Raw genomic sequence first — 21735 nt, forward strand, 5'->3', positions numbered from 1 at the left:
ATTTATCATTGTTTCTTGAGGTGTGATATAATTCACATTTGTGTAGTTACTATCCTCAACCATTGTACGTTTCCAACTTCCTTGTTTTTTTTGCTTTATAAAGAAAAACCTGTTGAGAAAAAACAGACTTTTTTTCCTCCTCCAACTTGTTTGATCAAAGAAGAGGAAAAAGGAAGAGGTCTCACTCTGGCTGATTTTACAGTTCCGAAGCAGGGTGGTCAAGGGCATATTCATCATAGCTAACTGTTAACCGGTATGCACGGTTTATGGAAAATTATTAAAAATGTGCGAGGTAAAGTCGTATAAAGTGATTTAAGAAGTCTACAATACATATATATATTTAGGGTAAATGCCATTTGAATTCGACTTTCTCAGCTGTAAATATGAAGATGAAGCAGTCGGTTGTTGTGAAATGTGAATAGCGCATCGTTCGCGTAGACGATCTTTGGTGTGGCCTGTACAACAGCGCCCCCGTGTGTCCAAACGGCACCACATCTACTTTGCATATCCTGTTTCTGTGAGTCAGACTATGACGGCTTTCAGGAGAGGGGGTTAGCCAAAGCTGCGCTGCATAGATGCTCGGACAGCTGGAAAAAGACAAAAACAAGGTAAATCTATTTAACCCAATGAATATTTGACCATAACATAAAGAAACGGACTCGTTTGATTAAAAGTTAAGAAGGTTTCTGTTCTGGCTTTGATACCTAATACTGCTAGCTAAACTGCTGCTAGCAACAAAGCTCCTTGTCTGACGTTTTCTTGCTTTTCTCAACTACCCTTATGTATTATATTATACGTTATCTTACAAGTATTCCCATTGTTAGTTAATGTAACACTGAAACTTACATGTTATCTGTATTTCCGTGTCGTTAAGCATCATTTGTTGTAACAGTACACCTGCTCGACAGCCAGCTGGCTCTATTCTCCTGACTCCTGGAAGTCGCAGGTGTCTGATCCCAGCTCCTAGAAACACATTAGATTAGCTTTTTAGCCTTTAGCACCCATTGTTTTTGTACAGCCACAGATAACACTCAGTGATTACCGCTTGTAACTCGATTATAAAACACTAAGGAGCAGCTGTCAACTCTGTTTTAATGCCATCTTGTTTCTCATGGTTTGTTTCTTAGTACAAGTTCAACAGGAAATCTAGCAGCAGTTATATTTCTGTTTGGGCATTGTCACTCAGTCTTACAGGATATCTTTTGTAATGGTACACTCTAAAACCTTTTCATGAAAAAACAATAAAGCAGAAGCACAGTCAAAGATTTAAGTATCCGTAATCTCCATCCTTTTATGCAACTGTAAATTCACATGGCTTTATTGTCCTCTGTCTCATCATCTCCATGTTTTCTGTCTTCAAAAAAGAAAAAGGGAAATATCCAGTGATGGACGGGTATGTACAAAAATCCTATCCACAAAACTGACACATGTCGTTGAAATCACAACTTTATCAGTGACTCAGGTGTCGCCTGTGTCTTGCAGGTTTTCAGGGGACATGCTGAGCGGTGGCCGGGCTCTGCTCGGCGAGGACAGCTCGGTGATGGCTCGCATGCAGAAGAAGTTCTGGAAGACGAAGCAGGTCTTCATCAAAGCCACAGGGAAGAAGGAGGACGAGTACGTCGTGGCCTCAGACGCTGATCTGGATGCAAAGCTAGAGGTAGGAGAGGAGACATGACTTGTATGTTTTTAGGGTGTTATTATGTCAAAGATGTCCTCCCCCTGTCAATATTTATGAATGGCTTCTTCTCTTGCTGGCAGTGTCCTATCATAATGTCCTATTCAGGGGATCCATGTTTGGTTTTTCCTCTCCCACTCAATAACTGCACTTGTATTACTTTTATGCTGATTCATCAAATTAATTAACTCTTTTTGTAAAACATAACGTCTTTGTATTGTTCACCCAGTTTTAAATCTGTGTCATTGTATGCTATAGAATACATAGGAAGGAAGGTTTTTCAGCTGTGTGTTGGCACAAGGCGTCCTTTGCTTGCGTAGATCTTTACTGTGATCTCGTTCTTACAGATGTAGTAACACGTGAGATGTCAGTTTGTCCCTCTGCCACTCACTCATTACTCACCTGCGCTAAATGAGAGCAGACATTAGTGATTGGCTGAGACTCAGCTGGCATTTAGTTGTGACTTGATGTCTGACGGTGCGGTGCCGTGAGTGTGGTAGAGTTTCACTGAGCTCTTAGAGAGACCCACTGTGAGGCTTTTGTTTGCTCTGGAACAAGATAAGGCCTCTTGTGTTCTGTCCTCCTGCTCTCATTGTGTCCCTATGTTTGTTCCCAGTGAGACACAAAAGTCAGAAAAGAAGGGCAATGTGTTGATGGACAAAATAAGAGGCTTTCAAATTTCATTTTGACTGTTAGCCTTCTGTGCAGCAGCTGAGACCTAAAATCACCAGGACAGATTTGATTAGGAGCATCTTCTGGACGCATCCCCCCAAAAAAAGAAAAGAAACATGTTGAAACCAATGTGTCTCTCTTTATAAGCACAACATGAACAATAATATCAGCTAACAGAAATATAAATCAGGCTCTAAACATGGGACCAGCCGGAGGAAACATGGACAACAACACTAAACTGATTATACTGATGTGTTCCTGCAGACATAAATGCTTATCTCCATTCGTCTGTTTGCTTCCTGCCGTATAATTGTGACTCAAAGCAGTTTTTATTCCATTATAACATGATGTAGATGAATCTGTGAGGGTTGCTGAGACATTAAAAGCAGGACTGGTGACATGTACAAAACCAGAGATGTGACACTGGCAGGTGTTCGGCTGCTGCTGAGGCAGCCCGAATGGAGGGACTGACTGTTTGTTCTGCAGTTAATCAGTAACTCCACATGTTCAATTCACCTCCTCCCTCAGCTCTGTAACAGTCTTAAGACTGGCAGGGTGCAGGGAGAGGACGCAGCCTTAAAGTATCTGACGTTCAACCTGCTGCAGACAGGGTTTATAGTTAAGGTCATGCAGTAAAAAGCACAAGCACATTTCAAATACTGACATTTTTAGGGATGTGATGTGGCTTTTTTTCAGCTGACATCGAGAGCTTATAATAAGGAGAGATCCACGAATTGAAGATTTTTTTTAGATTCATTACGATAACGACTGTAGAGGGGAAAAGTAATAGATTAACAAGAGTAGGGCCAAATACAACGTTTCTGAGAGTGAATGAATATGGCACAGGAGCGGCCTTGAAATCTGTGTTGCTATGACACACGCTCGTCATTTAGTCACTGTTGTTGCCGTCTGGCAGACGGGAGGAGAGGCTGAATGGCAGACAAAAATGTAAGGCAGAAGAAAATGTACTGACTAGAAGGTTGCTGTGCTGCCTCACTGTGCAAGGCAAAAATGAAAACAAGTCAAATAAAACCTCAAAGACCACGATGTTTTCAAGTGTTTCAAGAAAACGTCCAAAGGCGGGGAGGATTGTTGTGTGAGTTAAGTGTTCAAATGTTGCATGTTTTTGTCTCTGCAGTTTTTCCGCTCGGTTCAGTGCACGTGCACAGAGCTGCTGAAGGTGATCGAGAAGTACCAGCACAGGATCACACGTGAGTCACAGTCAGAACTACAGGTGCTGCTCCGCCCACTTCCCTAAAAGTGGGAGCTTTGCACTTCAGATGTTGAAATGTCCGATTAAACGATCAGACAATGCAGTTTTGTTTGTTTTTAAGTGTTTATGATGACATGTCTGCTAATACAGAAGCTTTTTTTTATACCAAAATTCACACAAAGCTTATATTACAGCTCATCACAGCCATATTATGTAACTGAGTATGTTGGGACAGTTTTATTTTCTTATTTATTTTACAAGTTAAATCAAATATAACTTCAAAGTGTAAGTGATCATATTAAAGGTGTGAACTTTGAGTTGAATGTTTGTATTGTCTTAACCCTCCATTTCCCGGTATGAGGAAGTGAACGATGAAACAACATCACTCTCTTACTCACCTGTGCAGACAGCTTCTGTTTTTCTGTATTTTCTTTAAATAAGTGCATATAAGTAACCCTCAAGATTCTCATATAATGTAACAAGTCTTCATCTTATTTGTTTTCTTCATTAAACATTTTGTCCTTCGTGTATGTCTGTGTAATCTTGAACTCTTCTTGTAGGCCTGTCCCAGGAGGAGAACGAGCTCGGCCTGTTCCTGCGCTTCCAGGGTGAACATGATCGCACAAAGGCCGGCAACATGATGGACGCCACCAGTAAGGCCCTGTGCACATCCGCCAAGCAGAGGTCAGCAGCAAAGCCATGCTGATATTTCTGTTTTCCTTTTAGATCTTCAAGCATGATTTGAAATGTCTATTCCACCTTTCCTTTTTCCACAGGATGGCACTTTGCACTCCACTCCGGCGTCTGTACCAGGAAGTGGAGACGTTCCGGCGGCGTGCCATCGCAGACACACTGCTAACAGTCAGTCGTATGGAGAAGTCTCGCACAGAGTACAGAGGAGCTCTGCTCTGGATGAAAGACGTCTCCCTAGAGCTCGACCCGGACACCTACAAACAGCTGGAGAAATTTCGCAAGGTGTGAGGACTTATATTTTGGAGGGTTTGCACTCTTTTTGAATGTATGTGTGTAGTTGTTTTATCTTTTTATGTCCTTCTGTTTCCAGGTCCAAGCCCAGGTGAGAGGGACAAAGGGCCAGTTTGAGAAGCTGAAGAATGACGTGTGTCAGAAGGTGGACATGCTGGGAGCGAGTCGCTGCAACATGCTGTCTCACTCCCTCTGTACCTACCAGGTATGTGAGTCTGCTCGCCTTTGCTTAACGTACAGCATATTGTATTCTTTCGAAATAAATATCTTGATCCGTCTACCTGTGTCACCTGTTTTTTTTCCATGTCACATTTTTCTCTTTCCTGTCGTGGCAGACAACTCTGCTGCAGTTCTGGGAGAAGACAGCCCACGCCATGTCAGGAATCCACGAGGCCTTCCAAGGACACATAACGTACCAGTTCACCACACTCAAGGTACTAGTCTGATTTGCACTGAAGTGTTCAATGTACACAAAGCCTACATTGTAGCGTGTGTAAGTTGCATTCATCTTTTTGAGACCTTTCTGCATGACAGTATAATAAACATGAGAGAGATATAATTATGCAATCAAAGGCAGGCAGCAACAGCACAGTCTGTTCTGTCTTTAAATTAGATTTAACCGTTTACCTTCCTCCCACAGGACCTTAGAGACCCACTGGAGGAATTAACAGACTCACAGAAAAAGGAGGAGAAGAAGGAGAAGTCCTTACAGAGCAACACTGACAGGTGAGAAAACAAACTAACACACACTGCAAGTCAAAGAAAACAATCTTCTATCAGCTATTAATCAAATATAGTCTGACATGTCACAGGCCTATCACATGAACACACACTCTGCTGTACCATCTGTCTCTGTTTTCATGCCAGTCCTTTCTGCTCTTCTCTAACACACCGAGTCTGTCGTCACCCATTTTCCATCTTAACATTTTCACCTCTCCGTCTGCTCTGTCCTCCTTTTTTTTATATTTCTGCACACAACCACCTCAGCAATGTCTTCATCAAACACGAGGCCAATCTCATGCCCATGTTTACACACAAGTAAGTGTTACATGTGACGATGTGGTAGCTAAGGGATTTAGGGTAGCTGACCCAAGACTGCAGCTCCAAATCAAATGGAGGCTGCTGCATCGCTAAAAATAGCAAAACCGTGTCTCGTCAGCTAAGGCACTTTCTCATGTTTTGCCCTCCCTCTTTTCTACCTCCCTCCTCAGTCTTGTGTCCTTGGATGACGACAAGCCAATAGGAAGTGCCTCTGACACAGGTAGGTGCTGCCCCCTGCAGGATGAAATGCAAAGTTACAGGACTTTTTTTGGTTTAATTGGCTAAATTCTTCAATAAAAATAAGAACATGTCAAATGCTGCTCTTGTTATTTGTTCAGATGTTTCCCTAAAAGCCATTTTAATTCAATTAAAACTCACAATTGTTTTGATGTTCTCTCCTCTGCAGACCCTGCCAACAGCAGTGATGGACAGAGAGACATTGGTAAGTTTTTGTGTAAAAGTGCCTATTTTGTATATTCTACACATTCTTTTAGTATATCTGTAGCTTACCGTGCAACGTATGCCTCTTGGCTTGCTTATCCTCGATCCCAGTGCACCCAAACACCCCCAAACCCACCACTCCATCCCTGCAAAACCTCAGAGGACTCTCGGCAAACTCTGACGATGACCTCTTGCTCATGGCCTGTGATCTGCCAGAGCCTCAGCCCCAGCTTCTGCCTCCACTTGAGGTTGGAGACTCCAGTCAGCCCTGGGACTTTGGAGGCCTCCAGTCCAGTCTCTCACAGAGGCCTGCCACTGGTAAACAACTGACCGGCTGCCTCTTAATTCTCCTACTTTAAGATTCCTCGCTGGTCTCACCTTTCCCATCTTACTTTGCTTGGTTGTGGCACAAACTCACCTCTTCTGGGATTTCAACTCTGCTTCCCTATGCATTTTGGATTCAGTCTACCTGGCTCATACAAAGGGGCTTTGTTTCCCCCTTAATTCATCTCTCCTCTTTGATAGTCTGGGCTGCCTTTACTGACCATTACAGTGCTGCGCTTTATGTTAAAGCTCCTGGGAGGAGTTTTTATCTCGTCTTGAAACACACTGAATTGAATACTGATGTCTCTCTATGACCTGTTAAATAAAATATTCATTATTTCTATATAGGGAGGGGGTTATTTTTTGAAAACTTCTCATGCCCAAGATTCATTGTCAGTTGTACGCAGGAAATTTAAAAATAGCTTTAAACCTCTTCTGAGACTCATCTGCTGCAAGGAAAGGTTTGAATATATTGGACCAATTTTTTCCCTTATAAATGTGTTAATTAGAATACTGGTACCACTCTCAGGTCTCTATGGTAGATATATAGTTTTAGCCTGTTAGCATAGCTTAGCATATATCCTGCAAAGAAGGTTACAAAATACATCTACCAGCATTTCAAAAATGTGTGTACTTGACATCTAAGCATTTTATCCTCTTGAGCTCTGGCATGTTTCTTCAGCTAACATGACATGAAGTCATTTTCTTTGCTTAGAATAAAAGAAACTGTGCAACACTTTCCTACTTTTGTTTACATTTCTTCAGCAGCAGTATCTCTGCAACAAGCTGCTCTGACACATTGTCCCTTTTTGCACCAACTTTGAAGCTTTTGCCTTTTGACTAATACAACATGCCTCTCTTTCTTTTTGCTCTCAGGAGGTCTGCCCCCCCTCTCCATGACAAGCCTGAGGCCTGAGGAGGAAGACGCTGAACGGGGCGACATGGCTTTCCTCAAAGACCTGCTCAGCCCGGGCCCCGGGTCCAGCGATGAGTTCAGCCAAGAGTGGCAAGATGCTTTTGGGATGTTCGACCCACCCAGCACGCCTCAGTCAATCACAGGTGCAGCGAGTAGCGGGCCGGTAGCTCGCCCTACCTCCAACCCCCCCAGCCCCACAGGTTTCCTGCCTTCCCATCTGCTGGATCACAGCCTGAGCTCTACAGGTGAGCCACGCTGCACTCTGCTGGACAGAAGAGCTCACTGCGGGACATTGAAAGAGACGCAAGAGATTTTTGTTACTCTGTTTTTGTTTTTCAGGATGGTCAACCCCACCTATGTTCCAAGCCCCACCCCTGCAGCCTCCTCCCGGACAGAGCCATTCAACTCCACCTGCTCCAAGTTCAGAAGCCAGTGGTGAACCATTTTTATATGGATCCATTTATTTTTTTAAATTACTCTTAAAAAAATTCACTGTCACTTAACACCTTACAGAGAAACTGATGAACTGGCATGGCAAATTTATTATATAAGCTCTTATAATACATTTGATATTATCTCAGCATGCACTTCACCTCTACCAGAACCATTTGCAGATAATAAGAGGCATACTCACCACTGTAACAAATTATCCACCAAGGATTATCATGTGTACATCTTCTAAACACATCTTAAATTTGGACCACATTTTTAAACATCTTAACATTTTTTTCTGATGATATTTTTGTGTGTTTGTGTCAGCCGCTCCAGGTGGCTCTAAAGACATGTCGGCCTGGTTCAACCTCTTTGCGGACCTGGACCCCCTCTCAAACCCAGATGCCATTGGACGATCTGCGGACGAGCTGCTCAATGCTTAAAGCTCCATTTGTGTGTGTGTGTGTGTGTGTGTTTGTGAGCGTGCGACAGTGTGTGATTTCCTTCGGAGAATCTGGATGTCAATAAGTGTTCATGTCGACTACCAAGTAATAGAACACACTTTAACAGTTAAATACCTGCACAAATATACCCCTGCATTTCTGTCTGCAGGAGAGATGTGCGTCCACACTTGCAAATACACACTGGTATTTGTGTTACACTGTAATATGTGGTTTCACACTGGAAAAGGAAAACACTGTCAGTTGATTGTGAATCGCTCTGTAAAAAGACTGTTAACACTACACATGAAGCCAGCGGCTCATATGCACACAGAAGACCTCGTGTGGCTTCTGTTACTTATCGTGACATCATATTCTCTCATGTGGAGAGAACATTTTGATTACCGGTTTATTTTGGACAGCCTTGTGTGTTTTTTTTGTGTGTAGTTCATGTTTGCATTGTCTGGGTGTGTGTTGGTTTGCTGTGTGTGCACAAAAAAGGGACCCAGGTTGTAAGGAAAATATATATCTATTTAGTGCAATGTTGTTTTTACATGGATGCAGATGATTGCCACATATGAGGAGTATATACTGGACATAGTGTATGTTTGAAATAAGACGGGCCTGTCACTGAGCCGGTGTTTGCACACAGCAGCAGATGAAGTTTTACACCATGGCCCTGTATCACAAAGCAAGATAAGTTGGTTATGTTATTACGTTTCATTTTTAATTCATCTCTGGTTTCAGGATCCCTCTGGTCACCTGTGACGGTTTCAAGTCGTATACATTTAAGAAGTAGTTGACATTTTATCGCTTCCTTATCTGTCTTTAATATAAATATGGATAATGACAATTTAGAGACACATATTTGATAACCAACAAGCTAATGCTGACAACAGCTGACATTAGCATACAGCCATGTCCTAGCCAAAGTTACAGTTTGATAGTGTTACATGACATGAAAAATATCATTTAGATAGTAAGTGGCTAAATGCTAACGCTAGACTATATAATATGCTTATATAAATGTCTATAGGCTTTAACTTCTAATGATAAACATGCAACACCAAATTCAACCGTCTTCGTTAGCATGCTAAGTTTAAAACAAGTATTTCTTCTCTAAACAGTCAATAGTTTTTCATCTATCTCTGTACTGAGCTTGTGAGTCACTATCATCATGTACATAACCTGGCAGGGTTAGGTTATACTTTTGTCAAAAACATGAATATCATTACTAAAAGTGCTATTACATTTAACCAGAGCAAGCTAGCTTTTAGTGTGAACTTCAGCTAGTTGCTAACAGCTGAACTAACATGCTCAGTAACTTTCCTAATACACTGCTGCTAAACAGGTGTTATTATCTATTACCTGCACTTTAACAGTTCATGCTGGTAGACTTTATCAGACTTATTCTGGCTGCAGTCACAACTTTATCCATCTAAATGTCCCTTTACTCAGTAAATGGATTATCTGTGGAAAGATGCAAATGCCAGCTGTGTTTTTTAATAAAGGCTGATTCACACAATTTCATACTACAAATCCTCACTATTTAATTAATGTGGGATTTTACGGCTTTAGAAATCTTCTACTTATTCCTTAACCATTTAAAATACCACACTTTTTATCTGATGATGTTTCTTATTGTGAGTAAGACCATCTTCATGATAGGTATTTACAGTATATGTACCTGTTAGGATCAGTGATGCAGGTCATAAAAACTGCTTTGTGATACAGACTCTGCACAGCTTGGTATCTTGAATGTGTAGTGAAATTCTCTGATTTCTGTCAGGAGTCGAAAGGGAACTGTGATTGGTGTCATTATATTTGCCTGAAGCCTTGAGTCTGATTACAGACACACACTGTCCAAACTCTTTGGATGTTTTTGTAACCAACAGACCCCTCCACCTTTATCCTATAGCTTTCTTGCTGAATGTGGTGTGTGCAAAAGATTGTATGTATATGAAATCTTCTTTCCCATCTGTTACTCCGATTTCACAATCTGAAGTCAAAAGCCAAGGAAAATATGTGAAGGATAAAAACATTTTGAAGAAGTTAGAAAGTAGGACATAGGAATAATATTCTGGATGGGTGGGTTATTTATGTTGAATAATCTGTGAGCAACAGCACCTATGTATTTATTAACAAATGATATGAATATACTACTGATTATGTTTTAGTTGTGCAGTACACTGAAAAGTTACATGATATAAACACTAAAATATTGTCTATTTTCTGCTCTTTGCGTTGTGTATTTTGAGAATTCCCAGATGAATTTTGGAAATATATTATTATATGGGAATTGAATCAACAGTGGAGAGCTGTTACCATGTTGCAAACTGGATTTAAATTCAGCTCGTGTTTTGAGGGTAAATAAACAACCATGGACAGTTTTGAATGCTAAGTTTGATTGAGTGTAAGGGTGCATATTGAAGAGTTTTATGAACCATTTATCTGGATTATGTGAATACCACATCCGTGTGCACCAACTGAAACCAAATCATCAGTTTTGACATTTATGTGACGTGTTTTCTGAGTCTGACAACTCATAAAACACTTTTTATGTGAGCTGCAAATATCACAGCATCTATCATTTATTTGACTGTGTCTTTGTTTTGTTTTTGTGACATTGTTTTGTGAGATTTTTTTGAAGAAAGAAACTTCTGATCCTTGTGCAGTGGTAACAAGGGAGACTTAAACCATGTATTATATTGTTTATTCTTAATTTACAAACTTAAAAACAACAAACAAGAATGTATCTCTGAAGTCAATCACAAACGCTTTATTTAATTCAACTATGCCTTTTTATTTCACTCGAGGGGTTTAACAGATGAAAACTCGGCAGTTCTGTTTCCAATAAACTGGACAAGCAAACAAAGAACATTTGTGTTGTCTTGTTTTGAGCCTCATTCCAAAATGCTTTAATCATCCACTTTGAACAAAAAACAACTGGTATCTGAAATAAATCTGTATTCTCTCACATGTATGAATCTACTCTGAAACTATTTTTTCTTCTTGTAAACAGACATCTAAAAACGACAAAGAAGAACATGTCGCTCTGTGTGTGTGATTGTTTTTCAGCAAGTGGATATCCCATTTTTAAAACAGATCGTTTTTAGAAACATGCCAAATCAGGTCACTGGATAAATAACATCCACACTTCTCTCTACTTTTACTCTGCTACAGGTTAACGTCAGTCACATGTTCCTTTGTGTGAGAAGGCTACATAGATAGCAGCTGTTGGTTTGCTCTCTTTGAAGTAGTGTAGACTTGTTAGTGTGCGCTGAGAAGTAAGTATATCTTTTCTCTTTGTATCCTATTCACTACAACCTGAGATGGACAATGTAATCTATTCTGGATTAAAATTCTCTGCACACCAAATTACACTCCTGATAAATAAATACATTATTCACAATAATGAGACATGTAATTCACAGTACTCAGCGGAGAGAAAGCAGGAATAGGAGGAGGAGTAGGAGCCATATGGTACAATTGTTAACTCATTCAGATACATATCTTTGTCAGCCGATAATACAAACACAGTGTGCCTCTATATTTACAGATCCAGTACATTCCTATCCCACCGTAGCAGGCACAGTCAAGTAGTAGTGACATATACAGGAGGATGGGTCGAGGCATGGAGAGGAAGGTAAGCAACATACCACACTGAGAGGGATCAGACTACTGCTTATCATATGTGTGAGTCAAACATGTTTCCTTTCAGACATTTTCAATTCAAAACATTTTTAGGCATAGGTGAAAAGGGATTCTGCATTTTCTTTTGGGAAAACTAAACTGCCAAATTACTCAAAACAAAAATGCAATCCTTTTAAAGGCCCTGATTTTCTCATTTAGCTTCCCACTATAAATTGAGAGAAATAAATAACACAATTCAGGGTTCTACATGTGAGATTTGTGAGGCTTGGTTTGGGAAAAGTAATATCATGTACCTCTGTGCACCAATCCAAGTTAAAGCTCCTGTGAGAAACATTTGGGTGTTGCTATAAGCTGCATGTTTTGTCTGGAGGTTAGGTTGGTCAGATCCACAGAGGTGAATCAAAACTGCAAAGTTGCAGCTTTAAAACAAGAGGACTTTAAAGATAATGCTCTGATTTTATACCTAAAATTCAGGGCAGGAGATGCACATCTTAGCAATGAAAGGAGTAGGTAGATAGGATCTGATGTTTAGCCCCAGATCTACCCTTGTTCTTTGACAGTGTAGTATTTGGATTCAACAACCTCTCCATGCTCAGGGCCCTGCAAGCCAGAAGGAGCCTGTCCTGTGAGGACAAGGCCTCTCTGGACACATCTTACAACAACACTGAGCAAGACAGAAGGGAATGATCATTACAGTGACAGTGAGGGAGAAAAACAGGAGAGAAAGAGCTGGAAAAACAGAAGGTAGGGAGGGTGCGATAGAGGTGGTGTAAAAAAAGGGACATTTTGAGCTAAAAAAGGTTGGCGCTTGGTAAAGAAGGGGCCGGCAGACACGGGTTGAAAACGCTGCACACATCATAGCCCTGGCCTGTGTTTCCCATAGATGCACACTGACTGGCAGGGGACCGATTCACTGCTACCATTTGGTGTAAAAAGGCATCATCACTTTGTACCAGATTACAGTCAAATTTGACTCCAAATTTCTGAGAAAGTACAAAACAGATGTCTGGATTTAGTTCACAGGTGGTCTTAATAGGTCCCTGCCTTTCTGTGAGTATCTAAGGCCGCCGTAGTGCAGAAATCATGTGAGTCATGCTAAAGAAACAAACATGATCCAAGCATTACGCCGGTTTAGCGAAACTGATCGGTCTAAAATATCAGGCACATTTTTTTTTTTTTTACTTCTCCTTGTCACGACCGTTCAAGTTTTGCTACGATAAATCTGGCAGCACCAATATTAGCTTCCATGGTCAAACTCTTGGTCGCCAAAAAACCCAGCGGCCTTTTTTTTTCTTAATGGAAGGCATATTTTATATCAAGAGAAATAACTACAGATAGAAAAAGAGATATGTCCGTGGAAAGGCGCCATGGTATAATACGATGAAATAAAGAGTCTGTCCTTTTTTTCGCCCTTTTCCTCCTAAAAAACAGGAACATAACCAGCACTAAAGGTAGAAGAAAGCGATGAAATGTTAGCTGCAAACACCCGTGCGGCGCTGCAGGACTCTCACGTTGTAGTCGTCTGAGGAGGAGAGGCAGTGGGAAGCGCTTTTTCAACAAGAGAAAGACATCAGAGAGAGCTTAGCTGGCATGCTGAAGGCATTTGTTTTGGAGCAGAAGGGTTGTTTCCAGTGTTTTCTGATTTTGAAGGGGGAGGTTTTTCAGGGGGGTGAGGGGGGCATCAGAAGCTCTCGGGCTCCTCCAGGAGGCAGGGCTGGGTGGACAGAGGCACGAGGGACGGGGACAGGCTTCGTAGGCCCACCCCGGAGCGGAAGTTGAGGTCCGGGGCGGGGAGTAAGGGCTTGAGGATGCTGACGAGGCAGAAGGCAGAGCCGCTGTTTGGGATGAAGTTGACCTTGTTGCGGTCGGGACACAGGAAGGGAGGGATCTCCTGTAGAGGCTTGGGACTGGAAAAAACACACACAGGGACACAGTCTTAAAAGATGTACTCATGCAAATACAAGTGGTAGTTTCCCCTGGACTAGAGGAGCTGTAGTAAAAGGAAATGAAGGTATAAAAAGGCTGGCAAAATTATATATGAAGCTAAATTCATCTGATCTAGTTAACAATAAAACAATACCAGAAATTAAAAGTATTTTTCCTCTAAGAGATAGGCTAAGTGATTCAGTCAATGTTTCAATGGTAAGTTATGGCTAAATTATTGGTATCAAACAGCTTATTTACTAATACAGCACACACAGGGTGACAATGGCATTTATTTGGAGTCATGATTTTGTCAATTTGATGACTACAAGTTCAATATTTACTTCAATGACTTATCACAAGTAACATCTAGCTCTTAAGCTTCCAATGCACCGCTGTGTTAACCAGCTCAGAGCTAATAGTGTCTTTCTATTGATTGGTGCTGGGCATTAAGTGAACAGGGATTATTTACTGATAAAAAAAACTCATACGAGAGAAAAAAGAGTGAATCAAAACATTACATTTGTGGGCCAGAAGGCTTAAAAAAATGAGCTCCAGGACACTAAGAGGCTCCAAAGAGGTGCAGAGTTGTTGATTTTTCTCTCTGGACATGACACTTTTCACATACAAGTATTGATTATATCAGCTTTAAGATGTATTCACAGCATTTAAAGGACAGTTTGAATGTTTATTTTCATGGTCTAAAAAAGATTTTTACTCACATGGACTCCTCGAACACTTTGACCTTCTCACAGCCCTCTGGAGGTTCCCTCTTGAACATGTAGCTGTTGTTGGGTCGGGGAGAGGCGGCGTATTTTGGCAGAGGGGAGTAAGGGCCCAGCTCTGAGAACACACAGAGGGGAGACAGGAGGTCAAAGTTCAGAGTAAACAACAGATCAGGCTCAGAGAGGCACATGAATATTATCCATGTGGGGGATCGTGTAGCGTGCGTCTGTCACCTTTGTCCTCGTAGGGGCTGCCTCCACTCATGTCGTTGAGGACGGTGAGGTAGGAGGGCGAGATGGAGTCGGGACGGCTGCTGCAGTTGCTGTGGTTACCGCTCAGGCCGCCTCCGGAGGGGGTCTGCGTGTCAATGCTGCGGGTGCTGCTGCTGCGCTGCGGGGGGACGGGTGGGGGTGCACGGTGCCCATCTGGGACATCCTGTGGCTGTCGTACAGAGACACAAATGAGGTCACAAAAACAACGATGCATCGGGGGCTTAAACCCCCACCACTGGTTATGTGTGAGATCTTAAAAAAAACTTGATTTTGAATTACTCTAGTGAAGGAAAAAAACATGAAATACGACTAGAAATGGTTGCAGTTCCCCTCCTGATTTAGAGTGGCAGAAAAGCGGTATGTGGAATAATCAAATGACTTCATTCATAGTGATGCTAGTTTTATATTTGGATAAGCTTAATCGAACAATTTTGCTAACCAGATAAAGCAGCTGTATGACATGCAAAGGGAGGGGCAGTTGTGCTTTAACAGCTGGTTGAAAGGTAGCAAAATGAGCCTTGAAATTTGAAGTATTTCCCTGATTCACAAAGACCTTCTTTTGCAAATAATATCTCACCTTCATAATCTGTTTTCCTTTTCATTTCGTTGAAAGCCCTAATCCTCCCACACTGTCATAGTTACATTTAGTTTTGCAAACTGAACAGCTGCCAATTTTACCTTTCAAAAAAACAAAACACTGAAACTCTGCCGCGTCAGAAGAGAACAAACAATTGTGAAGCAGATACAATCTTGTATCTTGACTTGTATTTCCAAAGTTTGTGTATATTGAAGTATTAAATACACAAACACAAGGAGGTCTAGCCTCATGAAAAAAAGAAAAGAAGTTGTGACAGGGGCTTTTTATTCGTTGCTGTAAGCACCACAGTTTTCTTTAGTGTAACTTACAACTATGATCTCTTCCTTTTCAGGAGTGTCTTGGATGGTGATGCGCTCGATCTCCTGGTTCAGGCCCTCCACGCTGTTTCGGAAACGAGGGGCGGATGACTTGGAGATAGGAATGGGTATCAGGATGGTCTTGGGCATAGGTGACTGCAAACATATGACACAAACACAACATAACAGGGTTAGTGTCCTTCTTCATCTTTCTTTTGGGCTTGCAAGTTTGCGCCTGCTGTCTGGTGTCTATTTGCATCTGTGATTGAGCTCGTCAAAGGTTTTCTGGGTGGCTCGCTCTCTTTCTTTTTTGTCTCAAGAGGAGGCCCAGAAAGCAGGACAGCTGCAATCCAGCAGACTCCACAGGGAGCATAACAGAAACATGACAGGAGTGGGCACTTAGACAAGTGTGTGCGTGAGAGGAACCTACTTTAACTGACTTTTCCTACACCAGAGGCTGTTAAAAAGAAATCACGCTTGAAATTAACCAGGGACATTTGTAAGACACAGCCAAACAGGGACATGAGGAAAAGTGGGACGTCCTCAAAATTCTCCAGATCCAGTGCCAACCTAGTTCCTTCTCTGACATGAAGCCACCTGGCAGGAAAACACACACACACACACACACACACACACACACACACTCCTTAAAGCCCCCTTTCTTTGCTGATTACCTGCGACTGGATGATGGTGTGGCTGCCATTGAACGGGGACTTGCGGTCTTTATCCCTCCGATGGCGGCTGCTGCGTTTGCTGCGTTGAAGCTGCTGACGCAATTTGGCAATCTGTAGAGGTTCAAAGGAAGACGAAAACAAACAATAATGCAGACTTGTATTAATATACAGACATGTCTCGTCACGACAGTCAGAAAAAGCTCCAACTAAGGGATAAAAGAGATATTTACTGACCTCCTTGAGCTGGTCGGTGCTCCCACAGGAGGCCGAGCGTTTGTGAGAGCCCCTCCTCCTCTCATCTGCCCAGGCCCTGGGGGTCTGATACACAGACACACACACACACACACACACACACACACACACACACACACACACACATTGGTTTGCTACATGGCAAATAAACTATCACAAAACAGCCAAATAAACAGTATCATTGGTACTTTTCTTTTTTATAGAGCAGCCTTCTTCTTCCTTTTTTTAAACACTCAATTATCATACAGTTATTTTCACATATTATAGTAAGAGTATAAGATACATTACATAAGAAAAGAAGTATATTTACTCTCTGCTCTGCCATTTTTACAGTGTATAACTAACAAAAATGTATAAACATGTAGTAGTTGTGAGACACACTATACAATAATGGTTAATGGTTTGAATACTATTGCAAACACAAGTGTGAGCAAAGAAAAGTTCACTTTAGAAGACTAAAACAGAACAAAAACAACACCTGAGCAATTTGACACATCCGTCAGAAGTTTATGTGATGCGAAATATTTTCTAATCTGACCGGTGTTCTTCAAAATCTGTCTCAGAGTGATAGGCAGCACACCACGATGATGCAACTGTCTGCAATCCCTCTTAATGTCTGTGCATTGGTTGCCTGCTTCGTAAACCCACATACATTATATTGCAAGAATTGTGTATGGCTGGTCCCAACATGCAGGGATGAACCTGGTAGACATTATTTTTTCACCATCAACTTATCTCTTGAAGATTTCCATTTGAAATCATATACTGTGGTCTATTCCAACAATTTTTTTCTGTTTGGTTAAAATGAACAAATCCTGTTTAGTACATCTGAAATGGATTCTTATTTTAACCCCCTTTAGTCCAGATTGCTTTAATATATCCAGGAAATATAATGAACAGGTTTCCATCTTTGCACAAACTTTTTCATTTTGTGTGACCACTCAAATTCATGCACATCCCATCGCAACATCCCAACACAGACATATCGTCAGCACTCACCTGCGTGGCTTTGTCCCTCATGTAGGGAACGTGTTGGTGCTGGCTGTCGTCCTGAGGCCAGGGACCTGGCAGGTGAGAGCCAGCGAGCGCGCCCTGCGAGGGCCACAGCTGGACGCGATGGCAAGAGACGGCGAGGAGAATGAAGAGCCAGGCGCTCGCAGGAAGAGGAGGGGTAACGCGGAGGAGAACCACGGAGAGATGTGGGAGGTTAAGGCCACTGATGCAGTCTGAGGGAGGAGACAGAGATGTAAACAAGTTTATTTGTCAACACATGGTAAGCACATCAACAAATCAACACACACAGCTGGCCTGCAGGATTAGCACATGGCTGGCTTCCTCTGTCTGTCTAGCTTTGTGTGTGTGTGTATGTGTGCATTATTGTGTATGTGTGTGTTCCTCAGATTGATGTTAATCCGTCCCATTCTGGGCGGAGCGGATGTGCCCCCTCTAAGTCTCCCACAGGCCCCCTGGTTAATGGCATTAAAACAGCTTAAGTACTGTAGGGTGGGGGCACCGAGGGCAGGTGCTCGCTTCTGCCCGGCTGACCCTGATTCAAAGCTGTGGAGGCATGTTTTGCATGGGCCCACGGGTCCACTGACGCCCATGGGCCCTTACAGAGAGCATGTTCTACAAACTAAGGTGGTTCGTTCTGTCAGATTCAAGATATTGGTAGCACCCCACAAATATTAACACACGCTTTAAAGGTAAAGCCACAAAATACAAAACACATACCAATCAGGCTTCTGCATTATTTCAAGTCATACTTTTTAATTTAATTTGAAAATAGATACAGCACTTTTTGCTTTGGAAACAGAAACATTTTGAAAAGAACTGAAAAGGTAAATCTGATATCAAGTTATTACCTTCAGAATCAACAGTAGAGGAACAATGAAGCACAGAGCTATGAATAAGCTTGCAAGGTTATGGTTTGAAGTTTACCGTTTTACACAATCTGTGTTTCTCTTTATCACATTCAACTAGTTTTTTTGTGCAATTTGAGCAAAGGAATAACATTGGCTAACATCAGTAAGAATTTAAGTCTTTGCAATCCAAATGAATAATTGAAAATTGAGTGTTTTTGAGATTTGGTACACATTGTGACAGACTAGTCAGTGTACTGATATTTCTTTGCACGCCCAGTGCAGCATAAATGTAGCCAATCATGCACACAATAACAATGGTATTCACCATAATGAATGCAGAGAACCTTGCAGGGTAAAGAACATATTTATATTTTAGCATGGGTGCACCCACAGGGACCTGATAACAACACAGTGTGTGCATGCAGCATGTATCCATACAGATGAACACACAGGACTGATTGACAGTGCAGGTCCTGGAGCTAAATTTGGCAGGAGCCTTGACCAGCGCACATTGCTGTTGCTAGGGAACGGGCCCGACTGATCTTCACACAGCCGCCGCCTGTGTGTGTGTGTGTGTGTGTGTGTGTGTGTGTGTGTGTGTGTGTGTGTGTGTGTGTGTGTCTCTGTGTGTGTACTGTATGAGTAAACAGGGGTTTTGGGCATCAGCAGTGGACTAGCAAAATGCTCAGCCTTCTTTATTTTGACTGCTGCCTTTCCTGTCTCAGTCTGTGCACACAAATCAGCACCCACGACGGTGCACTACAGACCGACAGCAATAGTAACAGTGTTCGTAGTAACAGTAGTACTAGTGTAGTGGCAATTCACAATAATGATTCTTAAGCCATTCAGACAGGTGAAAAAAGTACAATTTCAAGCATTTTTTTAGGATCTACACGCGTTACCATGTGATATGACTTTCACCAAGATAAGTCAATAAAATAACACAGAAATTATTGATCAGCAATGCACAAAAGTGGGACACCCAGGCTGCGTCAAAACCAATAAACACTGTTCTTTGATATCCCCCCCCCAAAAAAAATGTGATGTAAAGAATATAAAAAAAAAACATGAAAATGTTGATGAACACAACTTTTAAAGCCACAATTTGAAACTACAAATTGCTTATATCATCCAACCAACAGTACAAAACCCAAAGATAGCCTGTACTTGAATACACTTCTTTATATATATGCAAGTGGATGGATAAAAACAAAAATACTCACATTGTGGAAAACAGAACCAGTGATCTGTTGTTACTTTTGCTTTTATAAAATGCACCTAAAATAGTGTTTTAAATTATTGTTAGAAAGGCAATATTTACACAACAGCCCTTGCACACTTTCTGCCTTAGCAGCCACTGTTAGTATGGTCTACTTATATTGCACAACACCAAAGATTGATGGAACTGCAACACCTTACAGCCACTTAAATGTAAATATATGTTAATCCTGAATAACTCTGTGTTTTGTAATAGAAACACAGCTGTTCAAACTAAGAATTTGCTTTAAATAAATAATTGTTGGCCATAAATTTGAATATTCCATAAAATCTGGATAAACATCATTTATTAATTTGAGAAAAATCTATCACTATTTGTCACATCTCTATACATTTGCCTATGAAGTACAATGCAGGCCAATTGTGTTTACTGTAATGATAGCATGCACCCCCTCCCCACACATCATCATCATCATCATTAAAAACATATTCCATGACAATAAAGACCTAAAACAAACTCCACAAGCCAGAAGAGCATCAGACATGCTAACAGTGCTCAGGTAACTGGATGTGTGTGGAGAGAAAAACACGCTCACCTGCAGAAATGGGATCTAGGTGCGCTGCATGCAAAGGGGCACCCCCAGTCGGCTGTTGATATTGCCGATGCTGGAGGATGCTAAACAGGCGGTTTACTGGCAGGGCAGGCTACAACTGAGGAAAGCCCTCAAATATTACAAGAACCATACATATAAATATAAATAAACGTGTTCGTGGTTACCGTGTAGAGACAGTAGATGTCTGAATGGGCGTTGCTGTATTCGCACCCTGCCTCCTCGTCGTCGTGGATGGATGTTTTTCTCTCCCGGCTGATGCGGCACGGTGGTTGAAGCAGCTACCAAAACGCTTTTTTGGTCAGGGAAAAATGATTATCAAAAGAGGAAAATAACTCGTGTACCTGGCGTGGATTGTAAGGTGTCGGAAAACGACGGAAAAAATAACAAAAGGGACAGAAAATACAGAAGGGATAGAAAGAAGGAGGCGGTGATGCTGGGCTAGCCTCGGTTGACACGACGGGAGAGGGACCAGTGTGAAGTTTAATGGAATAGACAGGGAACTTCCGGATGTAATTTTCAAAGTAAAATACGTACTCCGCGGCAAGCTGTACAGGACCGCAGTTTTCATCTAATCAAATATGCTCATGCCCTAGGGTCCTCTATCAAGAGACAAGAGAGAAGCTATCAGCTCCAAACTTGACTGTAAAAAGTCAATCAAAAGTTAAGGGGTTAATTTACCGCTAATTCACAATATCAAACACTATCTTGAAGGCCTTAAGGTGGGATCTACCAAGTTATCTCGTCTTGCAGACATTTTGTTGTAAAACTAATCATTATTATTCTATATTTTATAAATATGCTGTGTATTCTTAAATGTAAGTGTTTAATCAAATGACTGCATAATAAATATTGGGCCATTGGGGATTAGGTGAATGTTTTTTTTTTTTTTTTTACATAAAACACAAACCATTATTTTTCCATTATTGTATTTTTTTATTTAACTGATGTAAATATGTTTGATTTGATTTTTAACTTCTATTTTTATTTTTAATAATTATATCCCGTCCCCTGTTTTCTTGAGCTGCTGTAATGCACAAATTTCCCCCACGGGGGATCAATAAAGTTTATCTTTATCTTATCTTTAAACAAAAATAAAACATAAATGGGGAGGAAAGGTGGGCTGGGTAAGTTAACTAGGATTCTCTAATAAAAATATATTGCTGTGTTGATTACAACTTTATGTATGTCATTTAAATCTGTGATCGCTAATTACCATTAACTTATTGAACAAGCATCCCAAGTATCCCAAGTCAAGATCAAACTGCCACAGTTATCATTTTATGTTGAAGGCGAGTCTGTCCGTTTCCGGTGCCGCTTCGCCTTCCTCTCGCTGACTTGACGCAGCCCGAGCAGAGCTGTGACGTAGCGTACCATCGCTGCGCTGCTCGTGCTGATGCTGCAGTTGCTAGGGCGCGTAGAGCAGACGGCGACGAGTGAGGTAAACAAGGAGGACAGGAAATGTCTCCCTCTTGTGTCGAATTTAGTAACTTACGATATCACTTGAAGAC

General features: G+C 41.5%; 2 protein-coding genes across 4 annotated transcripts; one reads left to right on the forward strand and one right to left on the reverse strand.

Moving 5' to 3' along the window:
- The first annotated feature begins 492 nt into the window (after nt 1–492).
- On the forward strand, nt 493–10876 carry ical1 (islet cell autoantigen 1-like). Of its 3 annotated transcripts, XM_061032922.1 has the most exons (15): nt 493–608; nt 1366–1393; nt 1483–1657; nt 3486–3558; nt 4121–4244; nt 4337–4535; nt 4624–4749; nt 4880–4978; nt 5185–5270; nt 5756–5805; nt 5992–6027; nt 6138–6344; nt 7227–7511; nt 7606–7701; nt 8026–10876. In XM_061032922.1, the coding sequence occupies exons 2-15, from the start codon at nt 1386–1388 to the stop codon at nt 8139–8141; spliced, it is 1680 nt and encodes a 559-aa protein (XP_060888905.1). In that variant the 5' UTR covers nt 493–608; nt 1366–1385; the 3' UTR covers nt 8142–10876. The 3 variants fall into 3 exon arrangements, with proteins under 3 accessions (XP_060888905.1, XP_060888907.1, XP_060888906.1); XM_061032924.1 differs by lacking the exon at nt 6138–6344; XM_061032923.1 differs by lacking the exon at nt 1366–1393 and having other exon boundaries at nt 503–608; nt 1455–1657.
- fam117ba (family with sequence similarity 117 member Ba) lies at nt 10835–21601 on the reverse strand. Its single transcript, XM_061033123.1, has 9 exons — nt 21563–21601; nt 20392–20539; nt 17533–17759; nt 16516–16599; nt 16282–16392; nt 15620–15763; nt 14675–14882; nt 14438–14558; nt 10835–13699 (listed from the first exon to the last, which is right to left on the reverse strand). Exons 1-9 carry the CDS (start codon nt 21599–21601, stop codon nt 13474–13476), a joined length of 1308 nt encoding a protein of 435 aa, XP_060889106.1. The 3' UTR covers nt 10835–13473.
- Nucleotides 21602–21735: the final 134 nt, after the last annotated feature.

Source organism: Labrus mixtus, chromosome 24 (genome assembly GCF_963584025.1).
Source record: "Labrus mixtus chromosome 24, fLabMix1.1, whole genome shotgun sequence".
NCBI classification, from domain to species: domain Eukaryota; kingdom Metazoa; phylum Chordata; class Actinopteri; order Labriformes; family Labridae; genus Labrus; species Labrus mixtus.

What these genes read in the sequence shown, in the direction of transcription:
- ical1 (XM_061032922.1), top strand. An exon ending in TTACAGAGCAACACTGACAG is followed by an intron (nt 5,271 to 5,755) that starts GTGAGAAAACAA and finishes CTCCCTCCTCAG; the next exon opens with TCTTGTGTCCTTGGATGACG. An exon ending in TCCAAGTTCAGAAGCCAGTG is followed by an intron (nt 7,702 to 8,025) that starts GTGAACCATTTT and finishes TGTTTGTGTCAG; the next exon opens with CCGCTCCAGGTGGCTCTAAA.
- fam117ba (XM_061033123.1), bottom strand. Translation starts at nt 21,601, where the DNA reads ATGGTACGCTACGTCACAGCTCTGCTCGGGCTGCGTCAA. An exon ending in ACACCATCATCCAGTCGCAG is followed by an intron (nt 15,764 to 16,281) that starts GTAATCAGCAAA and finishes ATATGTTTGCAG; the next exon opens with TCACCTATGCCCAAGACCAT. An exon ending in AAAAGGAAGAGATCATAGTT is followed by an intron (nt 14,883 to 15,619) that starts GTAAGTTACACT and finishes TCTGTACGACAG; the next exon opens with CCACAGGATGTCCCAGATGG.